The 25908-nt window shown below is 42.2% G+C and overlaps 1 protein-coding gene across 2 annotated transcripts in view; it reads right to left on the bottom strand.

The window, feature by feature from the left end:
• Positions 1-24282, bottom strand: part of NR2E1 (nuclear receptor subfamily 2 group E member 1) — a 31490-nt gene extending 7208 nt beyond the window's left edge. The window contains exons 1-10 of one of the 2 annotated variants that reach the window (XM_074190228.1): positions 24001-24282; positions 23586-23731; positions 20199-20326; positions 14054-14199; positions 10434-10521; positions 8186-8421; positions 6351-6497; positions 3761-3857; positions 3224-3373; positions 2808-2913 (exon numbers count right to left, since the gene is read on the bottom strand). In XM_074190228.1, coding sequence (XP_074046329.1) covers positions 2808-2913; positions 3224-3373; positions 3761-3857; positions 6351-6497; positions 8186-8421; positions 10434-10521; positions 14054-14199; positions 20199-20223 — 995 coding nt within the window. In that variant the 5' untranslated portion in view covers positions 20224-20326; positions 23586-23731; positions 24001-24282. The remainder of the gene's footprint in view (positions 1-2807; positions 2914-3223; positions 3374-3760; positions 3858-6350; positions 6498-8185; positions 8422-10433; positions 10522-14053; positions 14200-20198; positions 20327-23585; positions 23732-24000) is intronic. The other variant, XM_074190229.1, reaches the window with a different exon arrangement.
• Positions 24283-25908: the final 1626 nt, after the last annotated feature.

The following is a 25908-nucleotide window of genomic DNA, read 5'->3' as shown; positions in this document are numbered from 1 at the left end:
ATCTGAAAAAAAAATGAGGGCAGAAATTCTATCCATTAGAATTTTGGTTTTTGGCTAAACCATACTTCTCCATGAGTTTTAAAATCTTTGAGCAAAAAGTGCTCTGGAAATGCCGTGCAAAATATAGTTGAAGGCAAGGAGTGAATTTTGGCCTCTAAATTATCTTTTGTCTCTAAATTTATTATCACATGAACTCATTTGTGGTAAGAAACTAGACTGTAATCTGTGATATAATAATTATCACTCTCCAGAATTCACTTAACAAGTAATCAAAATACACTCAGCATTTTGAGGGTAAAGGATGTAAAAAAAAAAAGAGGATGGAAGGATGGTTGAAAAATATGACTATCAAAAAAAACCTAAAAAAGAGAAATATGACTATCTTTTATGGTTTGTGTATATCTTGTTTCTTTCTCCCTCTAGATCTCACAGCTACCATTCTGCCTGTTGCCCATCACCAGTGTATATAGTTCACTTTTAATTCTTACAGATGAATCAAAAATGGTCAAAATAGTTGACATAAAGAGGAAAAACATGTCTCTTTTTCCTTTGCTCCCACATCTCATCTTAACTTTACTCCAAATAAAGGGACAATATGGGTAGAAATAAGCACATTATTCTATGAAATAAGGAGAGAAATGTGGTATGGGGGTCACTGAATTGTCCACATACTTGGATACTTGGATTATTAAATTTTGACTTGGATTACTGGTTTGGGAATACAATGGAACCATTTCATAACAAAATCTTCTCATTTTAGGGCATCTGCTCATTTACAAAACGCTTTAAGGTTTGCAAAGTACCATACATATATATTTATATACATACATATATATATATATATATATATATATATATATATATATATATATATATATATATATTAGCATTCAATTATAAACTCCTTGAGGTCATGGAACAGTTTTTTTTGCTTCTTCTTGTATTCTCAAAGCCTAACACAATGTCTGGCACATAGTAGGCATTTAAGAAATGTTTATTGATTAATTGATAGGTGTAAATATTTGTTCTTTTGTTAAAAAATACCATCTCTCTGACTTTCAAAAGGCATCATACATAAGTATGATAAAAAAATTTCTATTTCATGATGATCAGTTGGCTAAAAAAGCCAAGTGTGTACTATTAGCAAAAGTTATAGAACAAGAACTCTCAACTTTTTTGTGTCATGGACCCTTTTCGTGGACTTCTCAGAAAAATGTTGTTAAGTGCAAGAAACACATGATTACAAAAAAGACCAATTATATTGAAATGCAGTTATCATAATTTTGAAAACGAACTCAGACTCCAAGTTAAAAACCCCTGATTTAGAGCTATATAGGGTTTTCCTCTCTAGTAGAGTGGGTTTTATCCTGAAAATGCTGGCAGTTAATAATAATCCATACCGGCATGGAATAGAAAGCATTACCTTCTGTTTTTTTTTTTTGAAAATAAGTAGAAATGTTATTATAAAGTTGATTTCTGGGAACTAGAATAAATCCCATATTATAGACTTTCCATTCTTACAAGATTTCCCTGGAATGTGCTTCCCATTGTCAGCAATAGTGTGAAGCCATTTTTGACTATTCATGGCTCCCAAACAAGAAGATCCATTCTGACTGTCTTCACAATCAGAGATGGATCCAATCACAGCGACCTTACCAGTCAAGTGGTTAAAGAAGCCCCAAGGGAAGGAGTTATCAATGTGATAGCCTATCTTTTCCATGAACATCTAGCTAGCATCTCTATAAAGAGATTCATTTCTTTAGCATTATCCAATCCCATTTAAGAGGCCATCGTTCATGACATCATTTTTCACCTTTCTCACTCTCATTCTGACTGGACCTAAGCACAAATAACAGGTGGTCCATTTTGACTAAAATGACCTGTTTTTAGTGCTCTTTTGACTGAACTGAACGGATTCAGTGGCTAATTATCCTACTTGGTTGAATTGGATTTTTTGGGGAGACATATATAATGTTTGTTCTTTATTCTCGAAGAAGACCATAGCATCAGAAGAGGTGATGCCATGATAAGCTTATGAATTGGATTTGAGTTAGGGGGTGCTGTGCCAAGTCCTCAGCCTCACTTTCTTCTCCAGAGTCATCTTGGTCCAGTGACCAAATATGAATCAGGATGACTAGAGATGGCCCTGGATGTGAGGCAATCAGGGTTAAGCGACTTGCCACACAGCTAGCAAGTGGGAAGTGTCTAAAGCTGGATTCGAACTCCTGTCCTCCTAACTCCAAGGCCAGTCCTCTATCCACTGCATCACCTAACTGCTCTTTATACGTTTAACTTGATCTCCTTCACAAAAGTATTTTCCTTTGGTGCAATGAAAAGAGTGCTAAATGTAAAATCAGATTTGTTCAAAACTGTGCCACTTTATGATATGTATACTTTAGATCTGTTACTTAACCTTCTCTGACTGTGGACTAAATAATAATCCTTCCAGTATTTAGTACTCCCCCTACCAATTAATTTGTAAGTATTTTGCATATATTTATAACTGTATTATTATCTCCTTCATTAGAATGTAAGCTCCTTGAGGGAAGGCAGGTTTTATTTTTATCTTTTTTATTCCCATCACCAGACCATCACTAGTGCTTAAGATGTTTTTCAGTTGGTTGATTGATTGGTTGGTTAAATGACCTCTAACATTCCTTTCAAATCTAAAACTTAAGATCCTTTTTGGTACATGCTCAAAACAAATGAGATGATGTATGAGGAAAGCACTATATGGGAAGTAAAGTAGGATTATTGATAAAGTTACTACTATTATTATTCTTAATTATTAAACAAATAAGGTTCACCTGGTGTGGATATAACTGTTAAGTGTTAGCTGAGCTTCATCTTGAAGTGCTGCAATGGCTGCGGCATTCCGGAAACTTCTCAGTTCAGAACCACTGTGTGTAGGTACTAGAAAAGAGATCAGGAACCAGTCGGTCAGTTGACCTCCAGGTGGGTGCAACGGTATAAAGCAGCGATGAAATGCAAAGCTGGTCCAGCATGAAAGAAGACCGTGGCTCTCTAAAATGGAGTCAAAGGGTCCGAAAGATCAGCTCCATTTTATGAGGCACTTTCTGACTCTGAAGTGGTTGTTATCATGAAGGGGGGCAGGCTGGGTCAGGACCAGGGAGTGGGAAGGGGAAGCTGTCAAGATGGGGGAAGGGGATTCTACAGAGAAAGAAGGAGAAGGAGAAGGAGAAGGGTGTTCACATCTGCTTACCAGCTTTGAAAGTGACAATGCATTTGAGACAGGCAAATTCAGTTGCGTCCAGCCGAAGTTGTCTGAATCTGGCCACTACCTCCTGCAAAGCCTGGATTTCAGAGATGATCTTACTCAGCTTTTGAGAATCTGTATTTTCACCATTCATACCTAGAGTGGGAATGTGAAATAAATGTCCTAATATTAGGCATTTTCATGATTTCATATTGATTTTTGACAAAAATTCTGCATATAAATATCTATTCAATTGTCACTCTGAGATCTCTGATTCCATCTAGACTGACTATATTGTATGGAAGTTAATATAAAATCTTCTCTGGGATGATAACAAACACAGTAATTTGCATTTAAATAACAATGCAAGCAGTCATGAATACAACAAAACAACATTATTTGCATTTAAATATAGATTTATAAATGACAGGTATACTCTATTGTTCAGCAGGAATTTGTTATTCTTTACATGTTGTTCTTTTTTCAGTAATGTATTTTTATGGTAATTTCTACAACAAAGTCATTAAATTGTGCAGTTCTTACCAGATACAGCCAGTAGAGTGTTAGCATCAACTGGAATGGCCCATTGTGCTATTCCTAGAACAAACAGTTCTCTCCAAGCATCTTCCAAAAGCATCAGCTGTCATACAATAGATGTATAATAGAATATAGTGTATAATTTATAAATTTATAAACAATCTCACTATGTAAATTTCCATTATTTAAAAAACTATTTTAAATGCCTGTCTTGGTAATTTCTCTTGAATATTTTAGGTTTTTCTTTTACCTTTTTTTTTTCTCAAGGTGCCTATAGATAAAGTAATATGTACTTCCCAGTCTATTTTCCCAAAAGTTTGCTTCTTCCAGGAAAAGGTCTGATCTTCCTTTCATATGATTTTCTTTCAGCCAAACCTAAGAGTTGCTCATGAGATTAGTGCTCTATGAAATACTGTAGCATACTGGAATGCTATATAAAGTGATTCCTCTGGAATATTAACGCTGAAATTCTCAAGAAATTAATGCTGATTCTCTGTCTGACTCTTATTCCCAAAGAACTGGAGAACTAGAAGATCAAGGAACAGTATGTATGTGAAGGATAATAGCCACAGTACTTATCAAAGCTAAGCATTAGGAGAGAAAAAAAATAGTGATACAATTAAGTTAATCAGGGTTTCCACATTTAACTCCTTGTTGGTTGCCTGATTTCTCAGATAAGCATAATGGAACAGATTGCATTAATTTTTATAGGATGTGATATTGACGACTTGAAACCAAAATTTAGTTGTCTCCAAATTATCATTCTCATCTCCTTTGTCACTCTGACTTGTTTTTGTAAGGTTTTCTTCTGAAAGTCAAAAAGAGAATCTGTTTATGTTTGACTTCCAACAGACTCTAGACATTTATTTAGAAGACTTTTAAAATGGCAAAAAATGGGGATTTTGAAATTGAATATAAAGTTAGTTAGGTAAATGAGTAAAGATAGCTGAAGAACATTTTAAAATGACTTAGAATGGTTTCCAAAATGAACAGAAATTGCTTTAAATGAAGATTTTTTTAATAAGGTCTCAAGAGCTGGTTCATTAAATATTTATCAAAAATATTTTTAATGACTCATTCCTAGTTCCAAACTTTAAGAATCAATGTTTTGTCAAAACACTACAAGAAAATGAATTGAAATTTTTTGGGGAAAAATCACTCAATTTTGTCTATTCTTCATGGGCAATGCAAATAGACCTGATGCATAAAAAAGCAAATATTTTGAATGTATTAGGATGTGTCTCAAGCAAAGAAATGCATTTTATATTTAGGAAAGTAGTAAAACCTAATTAAATACAGCAGGATTCAAATTTAAAAAAATATGTTACATATAGATTTATAATTATTATTGTTATTATTATTACAGAATTTATATATTTTACTTGTATAACCACTTAGTTTTTGGTAGATCTTTCCACTAGTTCTTTTGAATGCATTTACCCAGTTTTTCAGAAACCAATCTAGACTGCATTTTCTTTGAAGTCATTTTAGGAGTCTTTTTAAATAAGATATATAAAAAAAAATATTTCTTTCTTGGTATGATCCAATTTTAGGTGTAATATTATTTAGTCTTTCAAAGTCTTTTTATGATCATAGGATTGTGAGAAATGTGATTTTAGGGATTTATAAAAAACTTTAAGACTTAAATGAACTCATCTCTATGGAGGTGTATAATATACTATAGGTTCGTAATTACTGTTTGTCTCCATATAATTTAGTGACCCAAACTTTATGTTACATCTTCAAAGAATACAAAAATGTGGTCACTTTTGAGACTAATTCTTCAGATGAGGAATGGAAATATCTCATTATTTATCAGTTACACATTTTATTTATACATTTCCTAATTTTTCATAAAGGGTTTCAACAATTTAAAAATGCACATGGCAATGATATTTTTAATTACACTTGTAAGAAAAGAGTATATTTTCTTACAAATGAATAGCTTAATAAGATTCATTTTATTTTCTTAAAGTAAAGAAACATTTTACTTAATGGCAATATGAGAGGAAAGAGGAGCCTCTCAAAAGGAAGCCTTTTTTTCTTCCAGTTTACTGAGTTTCCCAAAGGAGTTTTAGCTAATGATTTCCTTGATATAACTGATATATCATCAGGACCTGGCACAAGGCCATGCACACTTTTTTAAATTTGGATTTATAATTTCATTAGTGTATGGAACATCTAATATAGATGTATCCAATCTTTGAGAGTTGCTGAGAACCTATGAAGTAAAGTGAATCAGTCAACATCAACCTAGTATGTTTCAGAGGCAGGATTTGAACCTAGTTCTTCTGGATGCCAACCTCTAACTTTGTCGTGCTGCATCTCTTCTTGTACACACTAAATGCTTAACAAATTCTTGTTGAGTTGACTTCCTAGTTATATTTTTGAACATCACAAAACACTTTGTTTCCAGTGCTTGTTTACCCAGCTAAGAATTTCAGCTGATTGATAAGAAGGCATTATTACATAATAGATATCCCCCAGGTCCGTTCCAGCTTTGTGAAACTGGCATTAGTAACTCCTATTTTTTCTTATATTTTCTTTCTCCTCTTATCCTTATTGCCTAAGAATCTCAAAGTATATTCAGGTTTACCTGGTCTTGCAAGGAAAGAGTGGAAAAGGCTGGAACACTCTTGGCCCATTTAATGCTCATGAAAAGGAGTCTGGCTGCCGATTCACAAACAGACTCAGTGGCCACTTCATAGAGATACATGGGGGCTCCATTTACCTCATGGGGATACTAGAAGGGGAGAAGAAAGAAGTCTGGATTAAGGGGACCAGAGCCAGAAAAACCACATTATTTTAAAATGAAATCAACCTTTTGTTATTTTGAATAAGTATCAAGAATTCCTAGAAAAAGAATACACCAAGGAAAAAGGAAACATTTAAGTTGCATATCATTTTGAATAATTAAAATATCTGCACATAGTTTGAGAATTACTGCTTAAAACCTTCTATGAGAAGCCATAACTTGCAATCACTTTTTTAAAATCTTTTTGAGAAAGGCTTCATTTCTAAAGCTCTTATTTGGATGGCTGTATTCACTTTGGAGAAGTGGACCTTGGTTGAGACACTTCCCTTATTTGGGAGTTAAGTTTTCTCATTTGCAAAATGAGAATGTTGGTCTAAATGATTGCTAAGGTCTCTTCTAGATCGAATAGTCTGAGTCTCTCAGTCTTTCTCTATCCTCACCAGCAAATTTATACAGGGCTGAGCCAAGTGGCAGGCCTGGCTCCCAATTTAGACAAGAGCAGCTTGTATTTGTGTAAATAAAAATAGACATGAAAAAAGTATAAATTAATAGGCATCCAAAACACAAATATGCATATGAATATTTTTAGAAAGGATTAGTATATTATGGAAATATTTCAATTAGACATTTTAATCATTCATAGAGCATTCTCATTCACAACTGACAACATATTCATAGCAGCACTTTCCCATGCTTATTATACACATCAAGGGGTAAGAAAAAAACATTAAATATTGTGTATGCATGTGTGCATGTACGGGTGCACAGGTGTTTGCTTCTGTGAGAGTGTGTGTGTGTGTGTGTGTGTGTGTGTGTGTGTGTGAACTCTTGACAGTGTAGGAGTTCATACTCTCAGAGAAATCCTAGGGAAATCTTAGGCTTTCCTGGGTGATTGTAAACCCTTGGGGGTTATAAATATAGTCTCTAGATGGCAGCATTCTAAATTGATGATAAATGTTATAACCTTTATATGCTAGAGGACTACTACTGAAAAAAATCCAAGCAGTTTGGAAGTGACTGAGGGATGGCAGGGAAAGAGTCAGAGCAATCCTGATTAATTTGCAGTTGTGGGTTTTCCCTCATTAATGGCACGATGGAATTTAACATTTTCACACTGGCTAATAATGAGCAATACCCTTTTAGATGCTAGTTCTAATATTAGATTTGGGGATCAAGAAATTAATAGCTAATCTAATCCCAGTAGATTGTAAACTCTTTGGAAGTAGGAATCGTTTTGACTTTTGTCTTCTTAGTACTAGCACCCTGGACAGTGCCTTACACACTCAACGACTATTTTAATTAAATCGGCTTGAATTTTGAATACTACAACAAAGACCATTAAGGTTTAAATTTGGAGGTCATTTTTACATAAGGCACATTGCTATTCAACTGGTCTGCAGGAAAACCAAGTTTTATCGGGGATGGGATGTTATTAACTGCAAAGAGAGCCGGCTCTCTGCCCCTTCCCCATTCCCCACCCCCATTTCTCCAGTCAAGGAAAGATGAGATCTACTTCGATTTAAGGGAGTGTTTCTCACTTTTAAATCCAAGGGGGGAAAGAAAAACACATAGCTTAATTTTCTTTCTCAATCTCCTTGTCACCTGGAGATAGTGAACTTCTGACCTTCAACTCTGGTTCTTTCTGTTTTTCCCTCGGTTGGAGCGGGACCACTGACCTTGGGCGTGGGCTGTGCCAGTCCCACCAAAGTTTGCCTCTCTGGTGTGCCCGACACGGCCGCCAGCTCCAGGTTATGTTGCTCCAATTGTGTGACTGCAGTGAAGAAAGCCGGGGCAGGCAGGGCTGCAGAAGGGAAGTGAGGGGCTGCACCGTTCTCCTCCTTGTGACCCCGAAAATACAGGGCCACCTGCTTTCGGATGGTAGACGTCCTGGGCCCTCGCTCGTGTTGCACAGCTGCAGGGATAGACAGTGACAAAGCTTAGCTTGGTTCTAACAAGTCTGGTACCCAAAGATTCGATCCATCAGCCTCATTCTGGGTTTGGAATCAGATGATATGGTTTGAATCCTGTCTTCTTCACTAAAACTGCGTGGCCTTGGGCAAGTGGTTTTACGACTTCAGGTCTCAAATCCTCTAAGTCCCTAACCTTACTTTTCCACGAATTTACTCGGTGTGAGCACTAGAGACCGGGATAATCCCGCTGTTTCTCCTTTACTCTTGGGTCAATTGGAAAGAACCAGGCTCGTCGTGATTTCCGCGCCCCTGGAGTTAATCTAGGGATACCCGGAAAAAGAGAAAGGATACCATGAGTATCTGGAGACTAACTTTTGAAAACCGAAGAAGACACCTAAGCAAGGCTGGACATGGATGACTGATCCGAAAGAGGGACGCAGAGAGAGATGGGCTTACTTCAGAGTTCTAAGAAGTGCCTCACTCTTTATCAAAGCAGCGATTTTAGGTCCTCTCCCCCAAGGCCAGTTCAAAGAGGAGCCCAGTTCCCAACAGCAGCAGCTGCACCTGAGCGGGTTCTGAGTCAATACCAAAGGGTTGCCCCGGGGAGGGAATGCCTTTCTGTCTTCAAGGCTTCTAGAGAGAAAGCTGCCAGCGGCCTGGGGAGTGGAATGGGAAAACATGTTGGGAAAGAGAAGAAGATCTCGCCTCGGAAGAGTGTGCGGGAAGGGAGGCAGGCAGGCAAGCAGCAGGAGAGAGATCTGACAATTACCGCAAACAGTTTAAACAAACAAATTAATTCAGGGGCAATCTCCCGCCCGCAGAGCTTGACAACTTGTCAATACAGAAGTTCAACAGGTTTTTCGCTCCTGCTTTTTTCTCCCACTGCAGAGAGAGCTTCCTGAGCTCTCAGCTAAACACCACCCCGGCCTGGGCCGAAGGAAAAATCCTGGTCCCCAACGCTATCTCAGTCTTTGCAACAATGGCCTACAACCGGGCATTTCCAAAACTGTTCGGAACTGAGTATATAGATAGACAGATCTATCTATCTATAAAATCTTCCAGCTCCCTACAGAGCTCCAGTCCCTGGTCCTGTTACAGAGAGGGTGCCTCTCCCAAGCACAGAGAGAGGGAGATCCATAAGAGAACCTCCTCTGTCTCCCAGAGCCATTCTTCTTTCATCTTCATCTCTTCAGAGGATGCAGAAAATGTCCCTTGAGGGATCTCTCAGTAGCAGCCTTGAAGAAGGCTTCCTTGTTGATTTGCTAAACATGGGTTTATTTTCCTCTTTTGACATCTCAGCCTTCAGAAAAGTTTCACCAATTCCCTTCTTTCCTCCAGGTTCACTCAGGATGAAGGACCTTTTTGCCAAGGTCCCAGGGATGTCTAATGGACTTAAAGGTTGCTCACAAAAGGGAGGCAAAAAAGAAGTGACTCCAGAAAAAGGCAAGAAGGGGAATTAGTATACAAGACTGGAAATATTGCCGGGATCACTTGTCCTTTCTTCCCACATCAATAAGGGGGACTGCTTAACTAGTATTTTAGAAGCAGTCTCTCCCCTCCCCATTTCTTTCAAGAATGATGGTGATGATCCTGGACTCTCTTTGAGAAACTGGGGGACAGGTATGATAGTTCACAGAATAATAGAGCTGGAAGAGATTTCCTTCCAATTCTAGGCCAGCTCCCACATTTTACAGAAGAAGAAATTGAGGTTCAGAGAACTTGGATGACCTTCCCAGGGTCCCAAAACCAATAAGCAGGTCTTATGATTTCTGTGTCCATTCTGTCTCCTCCTACCAGAGTGATTCCCTCTACAAGGGAGAACTCTAAGTGAACTGGCACTGATCAGGGTCGAAGGGAGAGATTTTGGCTGAAACACTGGGACAACTTCCCAGGCATCTGGTAGAAGTGTTTGGGAAAGATGATTTACATGCATATGAATGAAATGTATTTTCTGTACATATAATTTACTTACTACTCAATCAACATTAGAAGAATAAAGGAATGTGCTGATTACCATCTTTGTTCATGTTGACTTCCAAACACTTCTTTAAGCGACAAGCCCTGCATTGGTTTCTGTGTGTCTTATCCACTGGGCAGCCTCCCTGAAACAGAAAGGGAGAATCAGAGAATCAAACAAGGGGAGAGGGATGCTTTTTGTTCATGGAAGGAGGACAAATTAGGGCAGATTCAAGGAAAATAAACAAATCAACACAAGAAAAAGAGGTTGAAGACAAGCAGAAGGGTAAAGTGCTATCCCATTTCTTTGATTTTCACCTTTAACATTGCTGTTTTTACCTCTGAAGTCCCCCAACCCCTGAGGGAGAGAACTGAAAGCTAAAGTGCAGGTTGGATTTTTCCAACTTGGATTGACTCTTTTGGGGGTATTTTAGAGAGTCACTAAATAACTGAGTTTGCTTGGCTAGGTTGTTGGTGTTGGGAATACTAGTTGCTTCTATCAGACAAGTACAGAATCCTGGGGTAAATAGTTAATGCAAGAGGAAGAGGCAAAAAATAAAGAAAAGAAGACTACTGAGTTGATCATTTTAGAGTTTGAGCCAAGTTGGGACTGCTAAATTTTAAGATTTTTTTAAATACAAAACTTCTGACCAAGAGGTTAGCAGGTCCTTTTCAGCACCAAAGACAGCAGCCTACCTTGAAGGCTTTTCTCTCTCCCCCCTGCCTCCCTCCTCTTCCAACCGGCTTAGTGAGAAGGCTTCCATCAATGGGCCAGGTAGAGAGAGATCTCTGAGCTAGAGATTCATATTCTCTCTGTCTTCTGTCCTTTTTTATCTCTGTGATCTGTCTCCTCATTCCATTTTCATTAAGTCAGGTTTTCCTTTCAGGTTCTACTTCCCTGGTCTAGTTAGTCTACCTATGTCCTTTCTTACTTTCCTAAATCAATTCTTTGGTCCAAAATTTTGAATTCTTTACTGAAGATTTGAGGGGGAAAGAGCTTTATCCTGGGATATATTGTTAGATCAGTGTAGTATCCACATAATTATTTTGTAAATGAAGAAAGAGAAACACCCTTTGAAGTCCTTAAAAAGAGGGTAAAGGGTTCATGGTAATTTCTAATTATTGAAATTCTAAACTGAGTAAAATGAAAGATGAATTGTTGGGGAGATCTCTGGAACAATTCTATAGCACATAGTCTCTGATTCCAAAAAAGCAATTCTTTTCAAAGAGATTCATAAAATGTTTTAAGTATGTTAACATTTAATTAACAGTGTCAGCTCACTTTTCTGACAAACCTGCTAACCCCAACTAAAGGCCTTCAAAAAATGGTATTTATCTGCATCTTCTAATCATAATCTTCTGAAGTGTATATCACTATCAAAAGCCTGAGACAAAGGTATCTTTGAGTCAGATCAATTTATGTATTCTGCCTGCAAAGTGGGGAAAGAGCAGGCAAGCTAAGGCCCATTGTTGCTCATTTCCAAATGCTAGTGTCATCAATATGTTTTGAGTTGGCTATTTTCCCGGTGTTTAAAAAGAACATTCCCCATATTTTGAATTCCCCAATTCTGTTTGTTGAATGTGGCATGTTGTATTTCAATAAATAAAATCAAGTGAAAAAGGCAGCATGGTGAAGCTGATTTGGAGTCAAAAGATTTAAATTAGCCACTCCCTACATGTAACCTTAGATGAGTCAATTAATCTCAGTTAGGGCTCAGTTCCTTCAACTATTCTATAATGAGTAGTGTTGTAGTACTAGATAACTTCAGAAGTCCTTTCCATATCTAAAACTGAAATCTTGTGATCCTAGAATACATTTCCTATCTTGTCACTACAAGATTTTTGTCATGTTCAAGTCTTTGTGATCTCATTTGGGATTTTCTTGACAAAGATACTGGAGTGGTTTGCCATTTCCTTCTTCAGCTCATTTGACAGATGAGAAAACTGAGGCATTCACAGGATTAAGTGACTGACAGGGTCACACAGCTAGTAAGTGTCTGAATTTGATTTGAACTTAGCCCTTCCAGATTCCAAACCCAGCACCTTATCCAATACTGCGTCACCTAATTGCCTGGGAGGGAGATATCCAAGTACATTTTAGGTGCATAACTGTAATTTACCACCAAAGTGGCAAAATAACCAATAACAAAATGAAAAATTCAAACTAAATTATTTGGGGGTATAAACATACATACATATATATCCCTCCTTCAAGTTTTTCTATATTCATTATTTTAAACTTACAGTTCTATCAAATTAGTTCATAAGTATAGATAGAGTCCAAGATAGAAATGGGAACAATTTAGTAACCCCTGTGCATTTTGTGCATAAATATAGACACACAGATATGGAATGTGGCTATGCATATTTGCACATTTATAAGTATAGTAGGTTTCCATAATTTTGTAAAGCAACAACCATTTTTGTAGTTTGGGTCATTCCCTTGATACTTTGATGAAAACTTTTAGTTGTCTCTTGTCATATTAACATCAATGACATTTAGTAGAGTTCTATGAATAAGTATTTATGATTCGATGACTGATGAGAAGGGAGATTTTTGTGACCATAAGGCTAGTATAAAAGGAAAACAAAGTCTATTTTTAAAAAAAGCTGGGATCTCTTTTCTTATTGATAAAGGCATCTCCTTTTCCTTTCAGGAGGCTTTTCTGAAATTCTCATACTGCCCTGGCTTGGACTCATGGTTGTTCCCCCCACCCCCCATACCAAAATTCATTTAGTCCCATTGGTGAATGCTGGATTCTGCAAGACCATGCCAGCTACAATTTTCCCAAGCCTCCAAAAGCCCTTCTTAAACCATTTCTTTTCTATTCTGAACTGTGCAAGGTGACCCTGGTCCAGATTTGTGAAGCACAAGATAGGAAGAGGAAAACTCACTTGAGGCCTGGGGATTGGGGGAGATTGCTTTGATTCCACCTGCCTTATCATTCACCCTGCCCTAATATTCTGTACTAGTAACTATTCCTAGGGTTTACTTCCACTAAAGCTATATTTACAAGTGAAACTACTTCCTAAATCTTGAATGGTCCTACCTTCTGATGGTTCTGATTGGAACAATTCCGAGGGATTTCTTTAAAGATTTCTCCTTCCCTCCTACCGAATCCAAAGTTTAGATGGAGAGGAAAGGTTTTCAAAACTCCCCTAAGGCACTTGGGTACTTCAACAACATCAGATTTGAGTAAGGGTGGATACATGCAACTTGAGAATGAAAGAGAAGCTACCGAGGTCCCATGGTTATGAGGAGAAGTGGAAATCTAAGCACTTTTCTCTTACTTGTTATTTGATTTTTAAGAAGCTAGAAGTCAGTTCTGATTTCAAAACTGGGATCTACTTTCCAAGTTTTTTTGCTCGTGTCTTACCACTTGTCAAAGTCATTTCCCCAGTTCTAAAACGTGTAACCGGTGTTCCTGTTTTTCCTATTGAAAACAAATCTATTTAGTTCTCCTTCCACTCTCTTCCTTCCCCACTTTGCCTCTTAACTACGTTCATCAGATAGAGGCTGGACGCTTGGGAAGAACAGAAAGAGGAGGAGATGAAAGGTTAAAAAAAAGACAGTATAGATCCCAAATGGAACTGTGTATGCAATCTTTAGCAGGTGCAATCCTCTGAGTAGTAGGAGGAGGAAAGAGTGGTATCTGGCAAGGAGAGGGCTATTGGTACCTGGTTTCCAGATTTGCAGACGTAGGTCCGATTCCTTCTGATACTCCGTTTGAAAAACCCCGAGCATCCATCACAGGCATATACTCCGTAGTGCTTTCCAGAGCTACGATCCCCACATACTTTACAGGGGATGTCTAAAATACGACCTGAAATTAGAAGCGATGGAAAACCGAAAGAGAAGGAGGGAGGGAGGAGGGGAAGAGAGAGAGAGAGAGAGAGAGAGAGAGAGAGAGAGAGAGAGAGGCTAAGCAATCTGACCTGAGAAGGGATTAGTACTGGAGCTGTGGTAAATGCAAATAATGAAGTTATTTTATAGCCAACCTTTCCCCCCATCCTCCCTTGAGCAAGTGTCAGTTTCCTACAATGACCATTATTCATGCACCGCTACATTTATTTGGATCCTGTACAATCTCCGAGGCCCATTTTGGAATGAAAGGGCCCGGCAGCCCCGGGCTCAGCGGCGGTAGCAGCCTCAGCAGCCGTAAAGGCAACAGCAAAAACGTCTTTAGCCTTTCTGCTCCGACAAAAAGTTTCGTCTGCCTGCCTGGGCTCCTCCACTGAGGCGGGGAAGCTATTGGTGATGGAGAAACGCGACAAATTTGAAATTTAAAAATGGGGAAAAAATCACTCTTTGAATCCACAATGTGGTCTGGGACACTGCTTTGATATTCATTGTTGTTATTATTTTATATTTAATAGTAGAAGTAAATATAAAAATATTAATACCACATAGTTGCAAAACTTTCATTTACATTTGTTTGGTGAATCTTAGAAAATATTTTCCCCCTTTCGCCCTCCCCAAGGCTCTTAGCACAGTAGTTTTGAAAATGTTTGTTTAATATTATTATTGGGGGGCTCTAAAAGGAATCCCCCCACTTCCCGTGCCAACTTGTCTGAAGCAGCTTTCCCTTCTCTCCAAGCCTCAGTTTGTCAGCTGTTTTTTACAAGTAGATACACTCTTTCTTCAGTTCTGTCTGCTCTTGGGTTTGGGTAGGGAAAAAACTGGCATTTGATTGAGAAATCATTTCACTCCTGTTCTCCGTACAGGCACTGACTTCACACGCAAACACACACACGCACACGCGCACCCCACGATCTGATTCAACTTCTCTTCTAGAATCTCCTTTCCAGTCAAGTCTCCTTTAGTTACTTTCTCTTCACAAGCGTCCGCACCCACGGAGCTGGTTGGGAAGGGAATGAAGCACAAAATAGGCCCTCCCATGCCGGGGTCGGGGATGGGGTGGGGGTGGGGGTGGCACAATATCGTTTCCAGATTCCTGGAACCCACAGGGACTTATATCAAGGGGCTCCCTTCTCGAAGACAATGAGGACATTAGATAAAGTGTTAACTTAATGATTTTCTCATTGAAACCCATTTGACTGCTCCCAATCAATACAAACCCGCCAGCTTCTTCCTAAAATGAAACTCGACAGCTGCTATATACAACATAGCTAGAGACTGGGGGATTAAGTTGGGGACTGGCGAGCGAAGGGGGGGGGCGTGGGGGGAGGGGAGAGAAAAGAAAAACGGAAGGGGGAGGGGAAGTAGAGAGGCGAACGGTGTGTGCTTTTGCGCGCGCGCGCGTGTGTCTGTGTGTGGTTGTTGGAGTAGGGTAAACTTTTCTTCCATTTCTAACCACTTTGGGCACGTTCAGACCAACTTTCCCCGCCAAAGGTGCAAGGTCAGTGGTGGGCGAGGGACTGGTGCAGGTAGGAGGTCGGGGGTAGAAATGAGAGGAGGGGAGAAGGAGGGGGAGGGTGGACCACTAGGAATGGTTCCTGGGACTGTGTAATTACAAACCCTTCTTACCACCTGCCTATAGAGTCACCAGTGACCCGTCAAAAAGGGTAGCATGGGAATTCGGATATCACACAATGCCAAAAGGGGAAAGCACTCAATTCTCTCTTCCACCGCGCCCCCCCCCCCCAACTCCACTACAACCCTAGTCTCCTCTCCATCTCCACATCAACTGAGACATTTTCCGCGCCCACAGGCTCATACAAAGCCGGAGAGAAGTTGGGGGGTGGGGGGGTGAGAGTGATACTGGAAGGTGGGCAGAGGGAAGACAGTGAAAATGTACAGACAGCAATGCCATCTCCCTTCTCTTCCTTCCTGTGGTGGGTCATCATAGCCAAGAAAACTCGTTGTTGCTCGGCTCTGGCGTCTTGGGCATCCGACCCTCGCTGCAGGAGGAGCTCCCAGGTCCCTCCCTGAGTTTGGAGCAATCAGAGAACTTGACATTTCCTCTAAGGGAAGGATCTGTCTGCCTGCCTTGCCTGCCAATCTCTCTCCCGTGGGTCTAATTCCAATTTCCCTGTGTGTGTATCTATCTGTGATCTTTCATTCCAGGAAATAACTTTGTTTTTACTTCCTAGACTTCTGTATTTACTTCTTTGTTTACTTTGAAACCTCTCAGTAGAGGAAGGGGGGTTCCTTAGGAGGACAGTCTTATTTTTGTCTTTGCATGCCCAAGGGCCCAACACATTTTTTGACCCGGAACTGTTCAAGCATTTGTTTTTTTGAATTGAATTGGAGTTGTGGTCACTAGAAGTGAATGTGTAAAGATGTCCTTTCCTTATCCTCTCTCTGCAGTTTGCAGATGCCTTCAGTAAATGGGAGGGAACAGCTTTCCAAGCCAGCTGCTCCGCCTGGCCTTCAAGTTGGCAAGACTTGTTGCAATGCCTACTGCTCTTCTGCTTCACCTTAAGGACTCTGCTAATTTGGGGGTTGACCATGGTTTTTAGTAATGCCGTGGTTGTCCGAGTTGTTTTTACTTAACTGAGTTTTCAGGAGAAATAGACAATTAGCCCTTGGATATGAACAAACTTCTCCAGCGACCTCCGGCTTCGGGGATGAGGGAGCGAGGGGAGAGACTCAACCAAGACAGACTCTCCACCCTGATCCACCCACCCACCCCCAGCCTGAATCTAGTCTGTCCTTCTAAGTTTCTAGGATCTTCTGCTACCTAGACTCTAAATACCGGCCCCTGTGACTGATTAAAAACAGCCTTAGTAGACTACTCCAGGCGGAGGGGGTTTGCAAGGAGGAAGCCGAGAATCCAGGGGGGATAGGAGCGGATGAGAAACATTCCTGGGCAGAGCAAATCTGCTAAAAAAAAAAAAAACCCAAAACTTCAACAACAACAAAACAACCCAACCAAGCTACCAGTTACGGTGACATGGGGTCATGAGATAACTGGCTGGTCCTGTTGTAAAGCTCCCCTGATTTGGTCAGCCGAGGTACAACGGGAGGAAAGTGGGATTTTATTGGGACCGGGAAACCGTTCTTAACATCCCTCGCCAGGGGGTCCCCTCGGGCTTTTTGTGTGTTATAATTGCTTAAAGATATATGGCAGCTTCGATTACTGTAATTACCATCAGAGGCTGTTGAAAGAAGTTAGTCTGGGCTGGAGGGGTGACTGGCTGGGGTCTTGTTACCACCTAGGCAGGGATCACATTTGACACAGCTCTACACTACAACCGGGGGAAGCCAAGCGAGGCGAGGTCTACAGGCCGGGCGTGTCCCCCCTGCCCCTGTTCCCGCCCCCTCCCCAGGCGACTGATCTAGCCCTACTCCGCCGGCACCCCGAGACCAACTTAACCCCGAGAACCCGCGCCGCTGGCTTTTGGCTGCGCTCGGACAGGTACTATTTCTCGGCCTATATTTTTAGGAGAGGAGCTTCAGGGTGCCAGGAACCAGGGAATCGTTGGGTGACTGAGGGAAAGAAAGAGAAGCCAGAAAGGCAAGGATCAAGGCTCGACATAAATCTTAATCAGTCTCAGAAAATCAAGGACAAGCTCTGGGGTTTGTTTGGCTGGACAGATAGGATACAAGCAACGGAGTAAAGAGCCGCAGGAGTTTGTGACCTCTGGCCGAATTACTCCTGGGCTTCTGGATCTAACCTCGGGAGTCCTAGCACAAACCAGATTAGAAGAGTTCAGCGTTAGAAGGTCTGAGAAAGTTGAAAAGATTGGCACTTTCTGTCCTCTCCCTAAAATCTGAAGCCTTTCCTGGCCCCCCACCCACCCCGCCACTCCCACCCCCGGAACCTAGCCAGTCCTAACCAGGCTAAGGAAAAACCAGCCTTCGTTGTTTTTATTTTCTTTTTTAACTGGCTCAGTCCGGCAGCTTCCAACTCGGAGAAAACCCGATCTTGAAGCAGACAGTCAGATGTCTCGTCCAGACAGGATAAAAGGGTGCTTCGGTTTCCTTCTTAGAACCGGAGAGAGAAAAGGGAGATGTGACCCTTCGTCTCATGGACAGGGGAGTGGAGTAGGAATTGGACCCCTTTGGCTCCACTTTCCTCAGTTGCCCTGGGCTCAACCAAAGTGACCAAAGGGTAAGAAATGTTACTTTCTGCTTCTGGGAAGAGATCTCTGGAAGCAACTCACCATCACCAAGTGACAAAAATTAAGTTGTACAAGTGAGTGGAAATGAGAACCCCCATAAAGACTTTTCTATTACTATGCGCTGCAAGAAGCAGAACACGTAGTTTTTGCATTACCTCCAACCCGGCTCCTCAATTACTCATAAAAAAAAGTTCCTTTTTTCTCTCTTTCGATCCTTCCTTCCTTCCTTCCTTCCTTCCTTCCTTCCTTCCTTCCTTCCTTCCTTCCTTCCTTCCTTCCTTCCTTCCTTCCTTCCTTCCTTCCTTCCTTCCTCTACAAATAGTTTTTTCCATAATATCTGCAAACATTCATTTGTTTATACACACACACACACACACACACACACAATAAATAAAATAAATAAATAAAACACCACATGCTCAGAGTCCTCTGCTCTCCATAAAACAAAACCCCCAACCCAATTCTTTGGAGGAACATAAACTCCCACCTGCAAGGGACTTTCTGCCAATCACTAGGGAGTTTTCCACTTCTCCTTTGGCCTACAGCTTAAGCCTCCCCCGCCACACACATATCACGGAGGTAGGGGGTGGGAAGGGGCGAAGACCTCAAACTAAATAAAACAGAAGAAAACAACTACATCCACAAGAAACAACAAAACCTCCAGGAGGAAGAGGTGAGACCAGAGAACTGCAACGGCTTCCAAAGTATCTGCGCTCTAGGGTTAGATCAAAAGTAGGCAGGGGGAAAATAGTAACAAGGACCAAAGTAAAAATCACACCGAAGCCGGTGTGCAACAAGCGATGTCTGTGTGTGGTTTGTATATACAGTTTTCACCACATACACACATACAAACACACAGTGTAGCTGAGAAGTTAGAGGGTAACAGCTCAGTTGGAATGCAAAGCTTAATATTGAACAGCAAATGAAGCCTGAAGGGTTAAAAAAGCCATTGTCAAAGGAGATGCCTCACACGATATCGGGCCGGACGAATTGGGCACATAACCCCCCCCCTCCCCAAATGAATGTGTATGCAAAAGACACATAATTAGTCCCAGCCCCATTTTACCTCCGCCAAAAGTCCTCTTTGGGATTATAGTTTTTAGCCCCTCTTTGCCATACTTTAAATTCCCCAGTTATGAGGTACACGGATTTAGGATTAAGAAGAGTGTGACTTTTCAGTCGTTCCTGCTTTCCTCTTTGCAGGATTATTTGGAGGAACTAGAAATGGTGTGCAAAGCATTGAATTTTAAATCCGCTTTCCGCAGCTGCTTAAGAGATTCTCGGGCGCAGCGTCCAGAGTTTGGAACTGTCTGTTGTTGGACTGTACAGCGGAAGGAATTGTACAAATTCGTTGATAGAAGCAGAACTAGGAGTTTCGGCATCACCCCCACTCCTAGTTCTCCCCCTCCCGCCCTCTCCCCCCCCCCGTTTACTTGCCCTCCCCTTCGCCCCACAAAAGAGCCTACGGGGGGGGGGGGACCCAATTCGTAAGGAGAGATCTGATGCGCATTCGGCTGTCTTGCAAACAAATTGTAAAAACCCAAAGCCAATAAAATAATAGGCACTAAAGGGACGGAAATAGTTCTCTTTGTAAAAGACTTGGGATCCCTCTGCAAAGAACCGGATCAAAAACCCCAAGACCCTACAAGAAGAACATTTCCAGAAAAGGGGAGCTGATGCTTCCTAGGGGCTTGTGAGGATTCCCCGACCCAAGCTGCCCACTCCCCCACTTCCCACTCCGGAGTGTTCCGGGATTGGGGAATCCGCTAAGAATCTGGCCGGCGATTGTACCCACTTGTTGATCCCGCCGGCTTGCTCATGCTGACAGTCCTGGAGCGAAGGGGCTTGTTGGCTCTGATCAAGTCTCGGCCTGTAGCTCTCGCTTTTCCTGGGTGCCTCTCGCCCGCCTTCGAGCCTCTGTCGCTGTGACAGGTGGATTTTGATTGTTGTGTGTTTCTGTGTGTGTTGTGTGTTTCTGTGTGTGTGTGTGTGTGTGTGTGGTTCCCCTGGGCTGTCAGAATTCGTGTCACTGTGGAAATTTAAGCATCCTCGAGTTTCTTCCCGGCTCTTGCAAATATGCAGCTTCTAGGAGTGTTTCTTAGTATGGACAAATACATGGATAGATACATAGACAAGTAGACAGATTGAAAGAAGTGGGGGGAGAGAGGGAGCTTGAAGGACAGTCACAAATACAAAGATGATTTTTTCCTTGGAAATCCAAAGGAATCTCTCTCTCTCTCTCTCTCTCTCTCTCTCTCTCTCTCTCTCTCTCTCTCTCTCTCCCTCTCTCTCTCTCTCTCTCTGTCTCTGACTGTCTCTCTGTTTCTCTCTATCTCTGTCACTGTCTCTGTGTCTGTCTCTCTTGGTCTCTCTGTTTCTCTCTCTCTCTCTCTCTGTCTCTGTCTCTATCTCTATCTCTCTGTCTCTGTCTCTGTCTCTGTCTCTCTCTCTTTCTCTACAAATAGACTACGGACAAATGTATACAGACCGCTTGATCTTCTAAGGAAACAACGACAAATCACAACGTCCGAGTTTCAGAAGCAGCTGGGCTCGGCGGTGCCCAGAAAGAGGCTCCAAGCCCGTGAGAGAGCTTCTGGCTGGGGGAGAAGGCTTCCAAGGAAGCAGCGCCTCGGCTTCCAGCGAGGGAATGGCACCAACCAGCAAAGGTTTGCAGAAGTTCATTGCACTGTGACTTTGTGTCTGGAGCTCCGGGCTGGATTCCCTATAATACCTCCAGTGCAGCTCTGACAGCAGCAGTAGGGAGGGGAATAGGGCGTCCCTTGCCCACTTAGCTTTTCCCTGCTTTTCCCCCAACTCCTGGCGGGGTCTGACGTCAGCTGTGTACTGGGAGGGGGCGAGGAAGGGGGGAGGGGGTTAAATGCTAATGATATTAATGAACCTCCAAGCGGCTTCCATAGAAAATGCAAGCGCTCGGGGAGCGGATTTGCAGGGTGTGTGCATTCTATGGGAGAGTGACTTGGGTGTATGCGTGTGTGCGTTTGTTTTGTGCTTTCACAGTAATAAAAGTGAATTATGGTTATTTTTTCCTTGGGGAATGGGTAAGGGGGAGGGGATACTGGGGCTTCCTCAAAATGTTCTCTTCTCACTCCTCCCGGACTCTGAGTGAGACCTGTACGTGAGAGCTTGTGTGTGTGTGTGTGTGTGTGTGTGTGTGTGTGTGTGTGTGTGTGTGTGTGTGTAAGCGCTCTCTGGACGTGGCCTATGTAGACTTGGTTCATTCTGTGCCCCGTGTCCCTTCTGTTGAGGGTAAAACTTGCATCTGACCCGAGGTGAGTAACTGTTCATTTTGCAACTACCTGCGGGAAGTTTTGGAGACTTGCAGGCATGTATTCCTCCCTGGGCTAGGATATGGGGACACACAGGGAAGACAGAGGGTGGGAGCGGGAAGCTAAAGGGGAAGAGCCTGTCGGTGCCTAGTTTCTCTCTCTCTTTTTTTTTTGCAGTAGGTTTTGGGGCCGGGGTGGTGATGGTGCTCCTGCGGTTGCTGTGTTTGTGCCAGTTTCCGGTCCCACCTCTCTCACTTAGGTGCTTTCTTCTTTCTCCAAAGATAGGCCCATCCAGGCCAGAGGGACCCAAGCATGCACACTTCCCATTCTTTTTTTCCCGTGGGGATGGGGAATAGGTAGGTACGCGCTTGAGTCCGGCCTCCTAGACCTCCTCTGCCCTCCTCAGACCATCTCTCTATCCAAGAGTGAGACCTCTCTGGGCTGAAACATTCTGTAGGTCCCCAGTCCCAGTCGCCGCCCCCCCAGGCCAGTCCTCTCCTCCATTCAGCCCACCTTCCACCTAGAAAAGAAGTGGGGGGAGGGGGGAGCCAGGGCTCCGAGGATCCTTAGCGGCTACTCGCATCTTTAATAAGAGATGATTACTCCTCTAGGCCCCGAGGGGAGATCGAATTTGTCCCGCCTGAGCTCGTTAACCTCTCCTCAGGGCGTGGGTTAGGCTTCGGGTTGAAGGTCACGGATTGCCTTCCTCTACTTTCCCTTCCCTTCCCTCTCCCCACTACTTACTAGGCCCCCGTAGCGAAGCCCTTTGCCATGGCCAGTAGGGGGCTGTGGGAGCCCCTGGAGGCCTCACTTCCCTGTCTCTGCCGCCTCTTACCACAACCCTCTACCTTGGCTTCGGGTCTGCCGAACCCCAAATCCAAGTGACTTGGAACTGGGCGGAGAGGGGCAGTGCTTTTGTTTTGTTTAAGTCATAGGTTATTCCTCGGAATTCTGGGACACATTCCTGGTTTTAAAAGTATCCGTATGGTATATTGGTTTTAGAAAAAACTTTAACGGGTGAACCACGTCCCAACTCCCCGAGAAACAGGCCCAGTGTGTTCCCCTTACTCAACCTAAGGCAACTTGTGACGCTTACCCTTTTGGACACAGTGGACTGAGAAAAGAGCACTAACAGACAAGAGACCTCAAGGTCTTCCTGTGAGCAGTAACTACATTCAGTGTCTGGTTAGAGGTGGGATGAGATATTTCTATGTGTGCAAAGAAAGCAAGCTGGATTTGAAATCAGCAGACCTGAGTTCAAATCCAGACTACCTTTGTGACCTCTTTCAAGTCACAACATCTCTAAGAATATATTTCTTAATCAAAATGAAGGAGTTGAACCAAATGACCTCTAAGGTCCCTTACAGCTAGAAACCTATGATTCTGTGATCCACTGTAGAGAGATAGGAGGATTATAACCCAAGACTGCATCCTGTACTTATTTTCATTTGGGAGACCCGACTAAGGAAATATAGGTGTAGCCAACTAGTATCCAGTGTTTTAGCAGATACAGGACCAATCAGGTGAAATGACTGTTCACTTGTGACTCAAGTATCTTTATTTAGAGAGGAAGCAGAAACTGAAATGCCTAATCCAACCTGCGCTTTTGGAAAGGGAGGTGGGGGAGAAGGAACTAGTTTAGCCAACTATCAATGCAGCTACGAACCCCACTCCCAAAAGTCCTGACAAGGAATCTAAAGAAAACCCACGGAGTTCAAAAGCTAGAGCATCTGGGTCTAAGCGATGCCAGTTCCATGCCAGTGTTTAGTTTCAAACCCCGGCTCTTGTTTGAGGGGATTGGACTAGATGACCTCTGCTATGCGTTCTATCCAGTTTTGCAGAGACTGCAGCAGAAAAACATAACTATAATATGTCTTATTCCCTTTCACACCTACCATCAGCAACACCATCTTGTCCCACTATGCCTTAGGATGTCAGGGCAGCTGATTCTGAAGGTCAGAAAAGACAAATCATCGGTTCTGAGATAGACTTTTTTTTCTTTCTGAGCCAACTGAAGGACGAATTTTCGCTTTCTTGGTACCTAACGACCGAAGAGGCACAGGGGTAACACTCTCCCCACCCCCCATCTCCACCCCCAGTCTGCGCAGCTCTAGTTCTTCTTAGAGGTTCTGAATGAAATGAATTCAACTGCACCCTGGGAGAACCATTGTTCCTCTGGGTAGGAGACTCTTCCTGGCCTGGCCCCAAGGGTTAGCTTTCTAGAACATTTTGGGCGGTGGTCACAAGCTATCTCAACTCCCGGAACGGAATATTGACGCCCCCGCCCCCTTCTAGCTAAACTCAATCTACCGGGATGTCTTGGAAAACTCCACGGAGGACAAACCACCTCAGGCAACACTAGTGCTCCTGGTGTTCTCGTGGCTCTTCGTACTCTCTCTCTCTCTCCCTCTGCATGTTTAAGTGTTAGTCTATGTGTCTGTCTCTCCCTTTGTGTCTCTCGGTCTATCTTCTTTTCCTCTCCCCCCTTTTCCTGCCTGTTTCCTTTCTCTCTCTCTCCTCCTCTCCATCTCTGTCTGTCCATCCATCTCCCATTCCCCTCCTCCTCCTCCTTCACTCTCCCCGCCCCGTGCGTCCTTGTGTTCCTCTCCCTCTTAGCGCCCGGCTGTAATTATCCGCGTGCTTTGCATAAATCACAATGCCTCTCTGAAATCATAGTGATGACTTTCTGGCGTGATTGGTACGGTGGCAACAGCAGAGAAAGCGCCTTGAACGGGAGGAATTGGGAGGGGGAATATGGGAATGATGGGCGGGTAGGGGGCGCAAGCCAAGGGAACCTCTGGAGAATTACCAGCTGCCCATTGTCTCATTGGTTAAAGGGCTTCAGATTTAGAAGACCTTGGAACTCCAGACTTTAGCCCTGGTTGAGGAAGAAAGAAGGGCTAGGGAAGGGGAGGGGAAGAGAGAAAGCACTCAACAATTACAACAATAAGATTGGGATGGGTGTAGGTTCAAACCTATACCTTAATCCTTAATGTACTCACTAAATTGAAGGAATTGGCCTTTAGGGAAGAGCAAAAGCAGCTACTGGTCTTTGATAAACATTTTTTTGATAAACATTTTTTTGAGAAACCTTCGGAGGCACAGAAAGACTGACCACTAAAAAAAAAGTATGTGTGTGTGTGTGTGTGTGTGTGTGTGTGTGTGTGTGTGTTGCGAGTGGGGATAGAAGGTGGGAGGAGTCTCCGAATCCAGGTGTGGCCAATTTAGAGAGAGCAGGGTCTATGAATACCTTTCTAGAAGAAATCCAGGGAAGCAATAAAAAAGCCTAGTCATATGCAACTCTGGATTTGGTCAAACCTCTATCCCCTTCTTTCCTCAGTTTGCAGATTCAGAGAAAATAGATCCTGGAACCCCACGGCAGGGACAGTTATTCCCAGGCAGTTTTCCTGGACCAAGGAAATCCAAGCATTTTTTAGGAAGTTTGTTTAGGAAGTTAATTTTATCCACCCTCTCACGCTACCTCCTCCCAATACATACTTAGACCAATTTCATTAAAAGGAAATAACTAGACAGAAAAATCATTAAGTAGGAGTTTCTTTTGGTTATCTAATTCTAAGGCTAAGTTATAGCCACTGAACTAAGTAAGGAGCATCAAATCAATAAACATTAAGTGCCAATTATGTGCCAATTACTATGCTAAGCATCTAGTATAGGAAGAGAGGAGAAAGATGACTCCTGACTTGAATTAGAGACCCGTACTTATTTACAACAGTGGATACAGAAAACAGGTATTCTCCAAAGATGTTTACCGTTGTTATGGAGCACAACCAACACATAGTCCAGATAGTTCAAGAAAAATTCTTCAATTTGTACTCTGAAGTCATTTCACTTTACCACCTTCAGATGGTTTCCACTAGATGCTCCTGTTTGCAGCTGGCATTGTATCAAACTTTGAACACTGAAGAGCCTCATGAATGTGAGCTAAAGTCACTCTAAAGAGGTCTAATGATCCATAGATGAAAACCCAAATGGATGAATATAGCCTTTTATCAGATTGTGACATGCAGTTAGATGGATAATCTGAAGAGTTCATCCATAAGGACATATATAATAAGGACTACAAGTGGACAATAAGCTAGATCCAGAATTCTGTAGGACAGCAGACTAAATTGCCTTGAGGGAATTTCCAAATATCCTTAGTAATCTCCAACTTTTTCTGAAAGAAATACTCAATAAAACATTAAATTTAAACCATTG

The sequence above is a fragment of the Macrotis lagotis genome, chromosome 5, assembly GCF_037893015.1.
Source record: "Macrotis lagotis isolate mMagLag1 chromosome 5, bilby.v1.9.chrom.fasta, whole genome shotgun sequence".
Taxonomy (NCBI): Eukaryota; Metazoa; Chordata; class Mammalia; order Peramelemorphia; family Peramelidae; genus Macrotis; species Macrotis lagotis.
Note: the sequence above shows the minus strand (reverse complement) of the source record. Positions and strands in the feature narration are given on the sequence as shown.